Source organism: Ascaphus truei, chromosome 4 (genome assembly GCF_040206685.1).
Source record: "Ascaphus truei isolate aAscTru1 chromosome 4, aAscTru1.hap1, whole genome shotgun sequence".
NCBI classification, from domain to species: domain Eukaryota; kingdom Metazoa; phylum Chordata; class Amphibia; order Anura; family Ascaphidae; genus Ascaphus; species Ascaphus truei.
In genome coordinates this window covers 423013984-423026384 of record NC_134486.1, presented here as the reverse complement: position 1 = coordinate 423026384, position 12401 = coordinate 423013984, and the positions used below count along the sequence as shown (strand labels likewise).

Here is a 12401-nt window from a genome sequence, read left to right as displayed (position 1 = left end):
GACACATACATAGCACCTAAGAGCTGCAACCACACATACCCATCTCATGTCAATAACTTCCTGTGTGCATTCACTAACCTGCCCTGTGACTCGGACCATGTAACTCCTCCTATTACTCCATGTAACCCCTCCCTATAACTCCTCCTATTACTCCATGTAACCCCTCCCTATAACTCCTCCTATTACTCCATGTAACCCCTCCCTATAACTCCTCCTATTACTCCATGTAACCCCTCCCTATAACTCCTCCTATTACTCCATGTAACCCCTCCCTATAACTCCTCCTATTACTCCATGTAACCCCTCCCTATAACTCCTCCTATTACTCCATATAACCCGTCCCTATAACTCCTCCTATTACTCCATATAACCCGTCCCTATAACTCCTCCTATTACTCCATATAACCCGTCCCTATAACTCCTCCTATTACTCCATGTAACCTCTCCCTATAACTCCTCCTATTACTCCATATAACCCGTCCCTATAACTCCTCCTATTACTCCATATAACCGCTCCCTATAACACCTATTACCCCATATAACTGCTCCCTATAACTCCTCCTATTACTCCATATAACCCTTCCCCATAACTCTGTCTACTGCCCCATATATCCTCCCTATAACTCCTCCTATTACTCCATGTAACCTCTCCCTATAACACCTATTACCCCATATAACTGCTCCCTATAACTCCTCCTATTATTCCATATAACCCTTCCCCATAACTCTGTCTACTGCCCCATATATCCACCCTATAACTCCTCGTATTACCCCATATAACCCCTCCCTATAACTCCTCGTATTACCCCATATAACCCCTCCCTATAACTCCTCCTATTACCCCATATAACCGCACCCTATAGCTCCTCCTATTACTACATGTAACCTCTCCCTATAACTCCTATTACCCCATATAACTGCTCCCTATAACTCCTCCTATTACTCCATATAACCCTTCCCCATAACTGTCTACTGCCCCATATATCCACCCTATAACTCTTCGTATTACCCCATATAACCCCTCCCTATAACTCCTCCTATTACCCCATATAACCGCTCCCTATAACTCCTCCTATTACCCCATATACTGTAACACCGTCTTATAACTCCTGCTGTTGCCCCATATAACCTCTCCCTATACTGTACATCTTACTGCTCTCTATAAGCGACTCCTATTTCATACAGTACATCCGCTCTTCTGCAGTTTATATGTTGCTCGTAACTCTTTGTAAGGTAAATATATCACCACTTTTGTGTAAAAGATGGATGTGAAATGTGAGCACAGTAACCTGACATACTGTAAACAGGTACATGTCTGTGCTGAGCAGGACAGAGTTCAGGAGAGCTGCTCACCTGAGCTGGGAGGCTCTCCTTGGCTAAACAGGTCCCTCCATGCTGAATCCATGAAGAGTGAGCTGTACTTACTGTCCACTGACGCCAGGTACTTAGCCACAGGATGACGACCTAAGAGACACAAGAGAGGAGTAGAGCGAGGCAAAAAAATAATAATTTATATAGAGAGAGAACGGGAGGAGAGAATGGAGAACAGGAGGGAGGAGAGAATGGAGAACAGGAGAGAGGATACAGAAAAGGAGAGAGGAGAAACAGAGAAGCAAATGAGAGAAAGCCAGGAATCAAGAAAAATATGAGACAGAGAGGGTGAGAGAGAGAGTGAGACAGACAGAGGGGTAGTGGTATGTTTAGTGGTGTGGTGGTAGTGGTGCATTGGGTGGTGGTAGTGATATGTTGGCTTGTGGTAGCGGTGTGTTGGGTGGTGTGATGTTGATGGTGGTAGTGGTATGTTGAGTTGTGGTGTTTTGGGTCGGAGTGGTGTGTTGGGTGGTCGTGGTGGTATATTGAGTGATGGTAGGTGTGTGTTTGGTGGTGGGGGTGGTATATTGAGTGATGGTAGGTGTGTGTTTGGTGGTGGGGGTGGTATATTGAGTGATGGTAGGTGTGTGTTGGGTGGTGGTGGTGGTGTGTTCATGGTGGTAGTGGTATGTTGAGTTGTGGTGTTTTGGGTGGGAGTGGGGTGTTGGGTGGTAGTGATGGTGTGTTGGGTGGTAGTGATGGTGTGTTGGGTGGTGGGGGTGGTATATTGAGTGATGGTAGGTGTGTGTTGGGTGGGGGTGTGTTGGGTGGTGGTGGTATGTTGAGTTGTGGTGTTTTGGGTGGGAGTGGGGTGTTGGGTGGTAGTGATGGTGTGTTGGGTGGTGGGGGTGGTATATTGAGTGATGGTAGGTGTGTGTTGGGTGGTGGTGGTGGTTGTGACGCTAGGGGTAAACATGGCTGCAGTTAATAAAGGTTAAACCTGTCATTACCCCTACCTGTCAATAATACAGTGTATTATATGATATTATATATGTATTATGTATGTATTTTGTCTGGTTCCAGCAGTTTAAGGACCAGGGGTTAATTGTGTTTCAGTTGGAAAGTTTCGGGGACTGCCTGCGACGTTTCCATGAACTCATGTTTATGTTCTTTTTAACGTTGTTGTTAAACCCACTAATCAGGGTCTGGGCGCTGATAAAAGCCCCGGCCTTATCCCTCCCTTAGTGTTTCCCTGTTACATGTTTAGCCAGGTCCCACCTGGCCTAATAATTTCCCTGCCTAACACATAAGTCCTGGTACCAGCGCAGGCAGTGTTGGGGTTAATCTATGCCCTGCTGCGGTAAACAGCTCCCTAGAGTGACAGAGGGGTGTGCCCAAGGGCTAGGTACAGCTCACACCGGGGCTAAGACCTGGGACCCTCCACTGGTAACAAAAAGGGGCTGCAGCCTAAATGAAGGGTTCTTTGTCTCTCTCACTCCTCAGTGGGAGAGGTGTGTTCTATCCTCTCCCTCAGGGGGAGTGGGATGTGTTCTGTGCTGGAGCAGGGACCTGGTTTCAGGCCTTCCCTGCCGCAGGGGAGTGGAAGCACCTACCCCATACTCCACCAGGGAGTGTGGGGAACAAGGAGAGACTCCTGGGGACTCGAGCTCCTTGGGTTAGATCCAGGGACCACAGAAGAAGAGATTGTGCTGTACTATGTCAGTGTGCTGTGATGTATAAAGACCCCAAGTTATATTTTACTCCCGTCTGAGACTGCAGTATATCAGGGGGAGGGAAAGCGGTTTCCTGCAGGACTGCGCCTATCCATGATAGGTCCTGTTGGAATGGAGGCACTGCACCAAAGAGTAAGAGCTACAGATCCGAAAACCTGTCCTGTCTATCCCCACTAACACCGGCGGTGGCTTAGACTCCTGAGAGCCTAACAGGTGAGCAACACTACCACCGGTAACCGGAACCAAATCTCCCTTAGGGTGGGGAAAAGACGTTACACAGAGGTTAAATGGGAGGAGGGAGACCCTATTAGTTCTCTGGCTAAGCAAATTCCAGCCAGCCAGTCAGTGGCTGTCCCAGCCAGCCAGTCAGTGGCAGTCCCAGCCAGCCAGTCAGTGGCAGTCCCAGCCAGTCAGTGGCTGTCCCAGCCAGTCAGTCAGTGGCTGTCCCAGCCAGTCAGTCAGTGGCTGTCCCAGCCAGTCAGTCAGTGGCAGTCCCAGCCAGTCAGTGGCTGTCCCAGCCAGCCAGTCAGTGGCTGTCCCAGCCAGCCAGTCAGTGGCAGTCCCAGCCAGCCAGTCAGTGGCAGTCCCAGCCAGTCAGTGGCTGTCCCAGCCAGTCAGTCAGTGGCTGTCCCAGCCAGTCAGTCAGTGGCTGTCCCAGCCAGTCAGTCAGTGGCAGTCCCAGCCAGTCAGTGGCTGTCCCAGCCAGCCAGTCAGTGGCTGTCCCAGCCAGCCAGTCAGTGGCTGTCCCAGCCAGCCAGTCAGTGGCTGTCCCAGCCAGCCAGTCAGTGGCTGTCCCAGCCAGTCAGTCAGTGGCTGTCCCAGCCAGTCAGTGGCTGTCCCAGCCAGTCAGTGGCAGTCCCAGCCAGTCAATGCCTGTCACCAGCCAGCCAGCCAGTCAGTGGCTGTCCCAGCCAGCCAGTCAGTGGCAGTCCCAGCCAGTCAGTGGCAGTCCCAGCCAGTCAATGCCTGTCACCAGCCAGCCAGCCAGTCAGTGGCTGTCCCAGCCAGCCAGTCAGTGGCAGTCCCAGCCAGTCAGTGGCAGTCCCAGCCAGTCAGTGGCAGTCCCAGCCAGTCAGTGGCTGTCCCAGCCAGTCAGTCAGTGGCTGTCCCAGCCAGTCAGTCAGTGGCTGTCCCAGCCAGTCAGTCAGTGGCAGTCCCAGCCAGTCAGTGGCTGTCCCAGCCAGCCAGTCAGTGGCTGTCCCAGCCAGCCAGTCAGTGGCTGTCCCAGCCAGCCAGTCAGTGGCTGTCCCAGCCAGCCAGTCAGTGGCTGTCCCAGCCAGTCAGTCAGTGGCTGTCCCAGCCAGTCAGTGGCTGTCCCAGCCAGTCAGTGGCAGTCCCAGCCAGTCAATGCCTGTCACCAGCCAGCCAGCCAGTCAGTGGCTGTCCCAGCCAGCCAGTCAGTGGCAGTCCCAGCCAGTCAGTGGCAGTCCCAGCCAGTCAATGCCTGTCACCAGCCAGCCAGCCAGTCAGTGGCTGTCCCAGCCAGCCAGTCAGTGGCAGTCCCAGCCAGTCAGTGGCAGTCCCAGCCAGTCAGTGGCAGTCCCAGCCAGTCAGTGGCAGTCCCAGCCAGTCAGTGGCAGTTACTGTCACGGATGCTCACTACAACCTGGACTAGACCGCGAGGCTGAAGTGGGGATGTAGATAACCGCCGCCCTACAACCAAAGGACCAGGTCCAGATAGTAGAGTCAAGGACGTGTAGCTGGGTCAGGGTATGAGAATGTAGATAAATCGGGGTACTTGCCGTGGTTCGGGGTTGGAGAGAGAAGAATAGTCGTAGTCCGTAAACCTTGGTCTTGGGATGGAGAGAGCAGAATAGTCGTAGTCCTAAAGTCGTGGATGAGGGATGGCGAGAGCAGAAGTCCAACACGAGCCGAAGTCCAGGGATAAAGAACAGACGAGTCGGGTACAGGCAGAGGTCACAACAGAGATTAAGGCAGGTTCCGGATATGAGCAAACTCAGGCTGCAATGAGCACGGTGCATAGACCGCAGTCTATGCTCCGCAACAAGGCAGGTGCTGAGTGGGTATAGGTAGGAAGGGGAACCAATGGACAGGACGCAGGAGGGAATGCTCTAGCAGTAGGTATAAATCTGATAGGAAAGATTTACCTTAGGTTCATGTGTAACCCAGCTGATGATGGTACCGTCATCAATCGCTGCAACACGTAAACACGCACCACCGCCAAGGCTTTGCTTCCTGGTGACGTTACGGGCGCGCGTCTGGGGTCTTTATTTACACTGTGCGCGCGCATACGAAGGTCCGTACGCCTGTGACGGTGAAGGGGTACCCAGGTCATGAAATAAAGGCATATTGCTCGACTGGGGTCCCCCAAGTCAAATAAAGTGACTGTAAAGTGTCAGTTCTGCAGCCCAGGGCTCTTAATAAGTGATAATATGTCTAAAATGCGCCCGTTAGGAATAAGGGGCCTCTAGCACTGTTTAAAGGGTAAATTGGATAAGCGTGCCTGTGGTTTTGTGGACGAGTTCGGCATTACAACACTGTATCACTGTGTAACCGCAGACAAGCAAGGGAAACCTTAACCGCAAGTTAAATTGGTTAAGTGGTCTGCGGTCAGGAAAAGACGCCGGATCGCAACAGTGTATAATGTGTTTTCCTCATTCAATTAAGGTCAATTGGTAAAGTACGTCTGCGGTTATCGATTGCGGCCGGGGATTGCAACATTGCATCCCAACCTCAAACCGCAGACCGGGGAAAAGTTTAACCACAAACCACATCACAGCCCTCACATAATTATGCAGCTAACTTTTGGATAGGAAGGTCCTAGCTTTCTAATTTTGGGTGTGCAGAGTGCTAGGGGGTAGACATATAATGTAGTCTAGTTATAAGAACTGTAACATTTATTTAAAGGCATAAATGAGAAGTAGCTAATTATCTCGAAACCCCTCACTTCCCTACCAAACCTATTTGACTTATTAGACAAATTCTCGAATATCTCAGGATTCAAAATAAATCAATCTAAATCCGAAGCCCTCAACATCAATCTCCCTACACATGTAGAGAAGTTGCTACAATTAAACTTTCAATTTAACTGGCAACAGAAATATATAAAATACCTAGGAGCATACATAGCCAAAAACACCAAAGACATACACAGTGCAAATTATCCCAACCTAATTCGGACATTGATATCTGACCTACATAAGTGGTCTTCTAAAAGGATCTCCTGGATAGGTAGGATACATAGTGTTAAGATGAACGTACTCCCCCGTATCCTATACGTCTTCCAGACGTTACCAGTGCCACTCAGACTGAAGGATCTGCTCTCACTTCAGTCTGAAATATCAAAATATATTTATTTATTTGGGGAGGGAAAAAACCGAGAGTCAACAAATTAAATATGAAAAGATCAGTCCTAGCGGGTGGCCTAGCTACCCTGCCTGCTTTCATACTACAAAGCGGCTCAATTAAGCCAAATTGTTCAGTGGCAATCCAACCCACAACTGAAAAGATGGGTGGAGCTGGAGAGTGCTGCTTGTGCTCCATTAAAACTCAGCAGCTTGATTTGGCTACCTAAAACAGGGCGACGATTTGCTGGCACGCCGCTCTCCTCAATGACCAACTCGTTGTCTGTCTGGGAGGCTACTAAGATCAAATACTCCCTCACAACGGGTAACTCTTCAATGTCCCCAATCTGGAACAATCCCAAGTTCGCTCCGGGCCTGCTAGGGGGAGAGGTGTCAATTTGGAAACAAAAAGGCTATACACGGATCAAAGACCTGGAGGGTTACAATAGAAAGATTTAAACATTTGACCATGTCAGATTAGAAAAAGATATGCCCCACTCAGAATTTTTTAGATACCTCCATCTCCGAGCATTCTACAACAAATGTGCCCCATATCACCCCTTGACGACTTTTGAAAAGCTCTGTCTGGCAGAGACCGACACTAGGGGACTCACATCACAGCTGTACAGAGATGTGATCGATTCTGTAGGCTCAAGGCAGCAGCCCCCATCATTTAGGACCCAATGGGAAAGAGATTTGGGAGAGACCTTGGAAGAGGAGGAGTGGAACGCCATATATCTGGCCACAGCAAAAAGCTCCATCTGCACCACACTAAAGGAGAACGCATATAAGGTCCTAATGCGGTGGTACCTCACCCCACTGAAATTATCTAGGTTCGTGCCGGGATCCTCCCCGCTGAGCCCTAAGCAGTGCGGGGGATCGGCCGACCTGTTACATATGCTGTGGTCCTGCCCGTGGATCTCCCCAGTGTGGGAAGAAATCAGAAATTGGATACAGAGGATCTTTGACCTCACTATTCCCCCGGACCCATGGCTGTTCCTCCTGAATAGACCATTAACAGGTCTGTCCAAAGCAAACAATACATTAATAGCACATTTTGCAATAGCAACGCGGTGTGAGATCGCAGCATTATGGAAACGTCCCGACATCCCAAGCATCCCAAAGATTCGGAATCGCATGTGGTTTATATGACAGATGGAAAAGTTGACGAGTTTAGTTAACGACACTGGCACTAATTTTCTAAAAGTCTGGATGCCTTGGCTGGCACTGACCGATATTCCCGGGGTTGAGAGTAACACAATCTGGCTATGATAGTTATAGATGCGTTCTCCTCTGGGAGTGAGATCCCGAACTGAGATGAGAACACAGGTACACAGACAGGACAGCTGCGGGACCACCTGACTGAGACGATGTAGGACAGGCAGTGATATGTCGATGGTGAATAGTGGGTAGTGCCCGGAGCGGTGCCCCTCCCCCACCTTACCTTTCCCTCCCCTCCCCCCTTTTTAATTTTATTATTTATTATTATTACTATCATTGTTGTTATTTACGGCTGAGTAGGGTCCGAAAGGCCGGAAATTTTCTCAAGTTAGATAACAATTTACAGTTGAGATTACTCTACAGTTAACATGTATTGTGTATTGTACGGTGTATCTTATGTCTGAAATTTGCAATAAAATCTACAGTACCGACACACTTTATTCGAGTGTGGCCGGTACCGCAAGCCGGGAGATTTCCCGGCTTGCTAGTGGCCGCCCCTCGGCGTGCCGCGCGTCATAGACGCGCGGTCACGCGTCTTCGGGAGCGTGCCCCCCTGCACGCGCGTCCAGGGGCTCCCCGAGGGAGCCCTGGTGTCCCGCGTTCGCGGGACGGCGGCAGGGGGTTCCGGGGGACCCGGCGGACCCGGCAGCGGGAGGGAGAGCGCCCCGATCGGAGGGCGCTCTTCCGCTGCTTCGGCGCGCGCCCGTCACTCTCGGGCGCGCGCCAGGCTACTGCTGCGGCCAAGAACGGGCAAATGCTCGAATAAACTTGGCCGCAGCAGTAAGTTACAAAAAAATAAAAATGAGAAGTAGCTTAGAGTTTAGTATTTTAAAGTTATAGGAACCGGGAGATTTACATTTCAGCCGGGCAGGACAGCGGGTACATTAAGCATTCACCACTGCCATTTATGATCAGGGATGAGTCATGTATAATGTCAGTCCGGGCTTCTGAGACTCCCTGTGGAAATTGTTTGCCTAGCAGATGTCCGGGCATCCTGGAGGAAGGTAGACTTTCTGCCGCTGTGCAGGGGGGCTTGGTCAGGTATGCTAAGCGGGTTACGTGTGAGGTTAGCGCATGACCCTTAGCATGCCGTGAAGCCCTTTGCCCGGTTGCAGGAACTGCTGGCAAACTTGCCATAGGGTGGGAATTTGCTTCCCACGCAAGATTGGCTGTGTATTACCCAGATAGGCTGGGGAAGGTGTTATAAGCCCGTGCAGGCTATCAGGTGGGTGTTCTACATCGTTCATCTGTGTGTCATCGGAAAGGACAGCGCGCGGTACAGAGACATTTCATCGCAACCAAGGATTGTACCCCGCTGTAAAAGTTCGTTAGAACTAAGGACTTGGGAATGAATTCTGCAGCGCAGAACGAAGATAATCCTTTCGGCGGAGAAACAGGGGCTGCAAGCAGCGCCCCTAGCCAAAGACGGTTTCGCGTCTCTGGTTTGCGTATTAACCCCGCTCCTGGGAATTGATACCTAGAGACTGCATTTCATGGACTTTCGTTCTGAAAACCATTTATTTCGTTTTACCTAATTCTCGTAAGTGTTATTTCGTGTTATCTTGTAAATTAAGCTGTGTGTGTTTCTCGGGTGAATAAATACAATTTATTTCATCTCACGTGTTGTCAATCAAAGTATCCGGGTATATTTTTGTAGGATAAGCACTGGTCTCCCGTGCTTACAGCGCCCCTGCAGCTGATTGGTGTGACGCGCTGCGGAGCCGTGACTTGTGCGTGAGCCTGACTGTTACATGTCAGAGTTCTGAGCACGTTAGTGTCAGTTTGTCGGGGGCTGCTGAAGTGGTAACTGCTTAACACAGGGTGGGAGCAGAACGGGGAAAATGTCCTAATGGGGTCTCGCACCTAGGTTATAGGGTGCTCCCAGTTACCCCAGTTGTGTGTGTGTGTTGTCTGTGTATTTTTACTGTTGTTGATACACTTTTCCAATAAATTAATTTTATAAACTCGTGTTTCTGTCTGGCAATATTGATCCCTGGTATTAGTCCTGGTCTCCCGTGACAGTGGTGTGTTGGTAGTGTTGGTGGTTGTGGTTTGTTGGGTGGTAGTGGTGGTTTGTTGGGTGGTAGTGGTGGCATGTGGAGTGGTGGTGTGTGTGGTAGTGGTGTGTTGGGTGGCAGTAGTATGTGTGGTGGTTGTAGTCTGTTGGGTGGTGGTGGTATGTTGGGTTGTGGTGGTGTGTTGGGTGGTAGTGTGTGTGGTAGTGGTATGTTGGGTGGTGGTAGTGGTTTGTTGGGTGGTAGTGGTGGTCTGTTGGGTGGTAGTGGTGGTATGTTGAGTGGTGGTGGTGTGTTGAGTGGTAGTGTGTGTGGTAGTGGTATGTTGAGGGGTAGTAGTATGTTGGGTGGTGGTGTGTTGAGTGGTGATAGTGGTATGTTGGGTGGTGGTAGTAGTACTGTATGGAAGGTGGTAGTAGTATGGTGGGTGGTGGTATGTTGGGTGGTAGAAGTATGTTGGGTGGTGGTGTGTTGAGTGGTGTGATGGTGAAGGGGTTAACCAGGCTCACTAATAAAGGTTCAGCCCACTTGGTTACCCCTGATCCGTGTGTTGGGGTCCTAGAGTGTCAGCTCTTGGACCCAGATGTCCTAAATGCATTACTGTGACTGTGTGCAAATTATGCGACATTAAAGATTTGTGTGTGTTTCGCCTTTCCTGGGGTGCTGGGACCGGGAGATTTCTAGGATGTAAATTTCAGAGTGGGTTTGCCAGAGAAAGTCTTTACAGAATGTGTCTATGTATCGGGGTTCCGGAGTTATGGGGTACCCCAGGAGTTAGATCGGGAATCAAGTGAGATTTTCGGATACAGCCAAGAACATTGCTCCGGGCAAACTCTGACTCTGAAAGCGTTATTACGGCTCACCGCCAGGATCCCTGCTGCAGCATCTTCCAGACAAGGTAAACGGCATGAAGGGGTTAATGTAAACCTGCAATCAGACATGGGGTCCCCAATATAAGGAGAGGTGCCAGATACATGCCCAGGTACCCTAGACCTGGTATAGGGGTTCAGGGGGTGCTCCAGCTATGTGATAAAGTGGAGCGTGATTTCTTGTGTGTAAAAGTTTATAAGTTATTTCTAAAGTGTGCCAAGTATGAGGCTAGTGAGTATAGGAAATATACACTCTCCGTCCATCCCTGACACCAGAACAGGGACTTATAGATTATATACTCTCACTCCATCCCTGACACCAGAACAGGGACTTATAGATTTGTATCACACAGAAGACGGGACACAGTATATTGTATTAAAGGGTTATAGTTAATAGGTATATGTACTGGTAACCTGTGACTGAACTGTGGGATTTCCAAGTCATGGATTCCAAGTGACCAGGTGGCTACCAAGCTTGGTGCCTCTGGGTCTGTGCGGAGTCCGGACTTGAAAGCCTCAGAGATGCCACGGTGTTAGAACAGGTGTTAGTACACGTTGGCACCAATGACAAAGTTAGAGAAAGATGGAGGGTCCTAAAAAATGATTACAGGGATCTAGGCCAAAAGCTTAAGGCAAGGACCTCCAAGGTAGTATTTTCTGAGATACTACCAGTGCCATGCGCTACCGCAGGGAGAGTGTCAGAGATCAGGGAGGTGAATGCATGGCTAAGAAAGTGCTGCAGGAAGGAGGGGTTTGGGTTTTTAGAGCAGTGGGACTCCTTTTCTGAGAGGTGCCATCTATATTTAGGGACGGATTGCACCTCAATGAAGAGGGATCTTCTGTGCTAGGGGGGAGAATGCTAAAAAGGTTGGAGGAGATTTTAAACTAGGATGGAGGGGGGAGGGGAATGAAACGGATAATTAACTAAATGGAATAGATGAGGATACAAGGTGGTATGGAGGTAAAATGGGGGCAAGTGCGAGTTTGACGAGCAGTGAGACACACATAGTAAATACAGATAATACTAGAAAACTTCTAAAGACTAAACCAAGTGGGCGCAAAAAGGAAGGAGCAGATAAGATAATAGTACAGGCTGAAAAAAAACCTAAATGCATGCTTGCTAATGCAAGAAGCCTGACAGATAAAATGGGGGAGCTTGAATTATAGCTGCAAGGGAGCAGTATGATATCATAGGCATTACTGAAACATGGTGGGATGAAACTCATGACTTGACAGTTAATTTAAAGGGTTATTCTCTTTTTCGGAAGGATCGAACAAATAGAAGGGGAGGTGGAGTATGTTTATATGTTAAACCGGATCTAAAACCTATTATAAGGGATAATGTCTATGAAGGGAATGATGAAAATGTAGAGACTTTGTGGATAGAAATTAGCAGTGGAGGTAAAAGTATAAAGAAAATGTTTGTAGGGAAATGCTATAAACCACCAAATATCTGTGAGATTGAGGAAGCTAAAATACTTTTGCAAATGGAGAAGGCATCAAAACTGGGTCATGCTTGCATAATGCGGGATTTTAATTATCCAGACAGACTGGGGCAATGAGATTAGCGTTACAACAAAAGGGAACAGGTTTTTGGGGGTGCTTAAAGACAATTATATGACCCAAATTATTGAGGAACCAACCAGGAGAGGGGCAGTACAGGCATACCCCGTTTTACATACACTCGCTTTACGTACACTCACTAGTACGTACATATTTTTTTGTTGCACCTTACCCCGTGTACGTACGCGTGCTTCGCGAGTACGGACACCAGGGGGCGGCGTGCGCACCTCAACACTCCTGCAACCTCCTTCATGCTCGATCTCCCTGTTCCCTCTGCCCTCCGATCTGTCTCTGTTCCCCCTCCCATCTGTCTCTGTTCCCCCTCCCATCTGTCTCCGTTCCTCCTGCACCCAAGCTCCATAAATCTGCAGCTTAACCAGCAAT

General features: G+C 49.3%; 1 protein-coding gene across 1 annotated transcript in view; it reads right to left on the bottom strand.

The window, feature by feature from the left end:
- LOC142492482 (phosphofurin acidic cluster sorting protein 2-like) overlaps positions 1-12401 on the bottom strand; it is a 330781-nt gene that overhangs the window by 68375 nt on the left and 250005 nt on the right. Inside the window, exon 13 of the mRNA XM_075595119.1 lies at positions 1354-1464. Within this exon, the coding sequence (XP_075451234.1) occupies positions 1354-1464 (111 nt within the window). The remainder of the gene's footprint in view (positions 1-1353; positions 1465-12401) is intronic.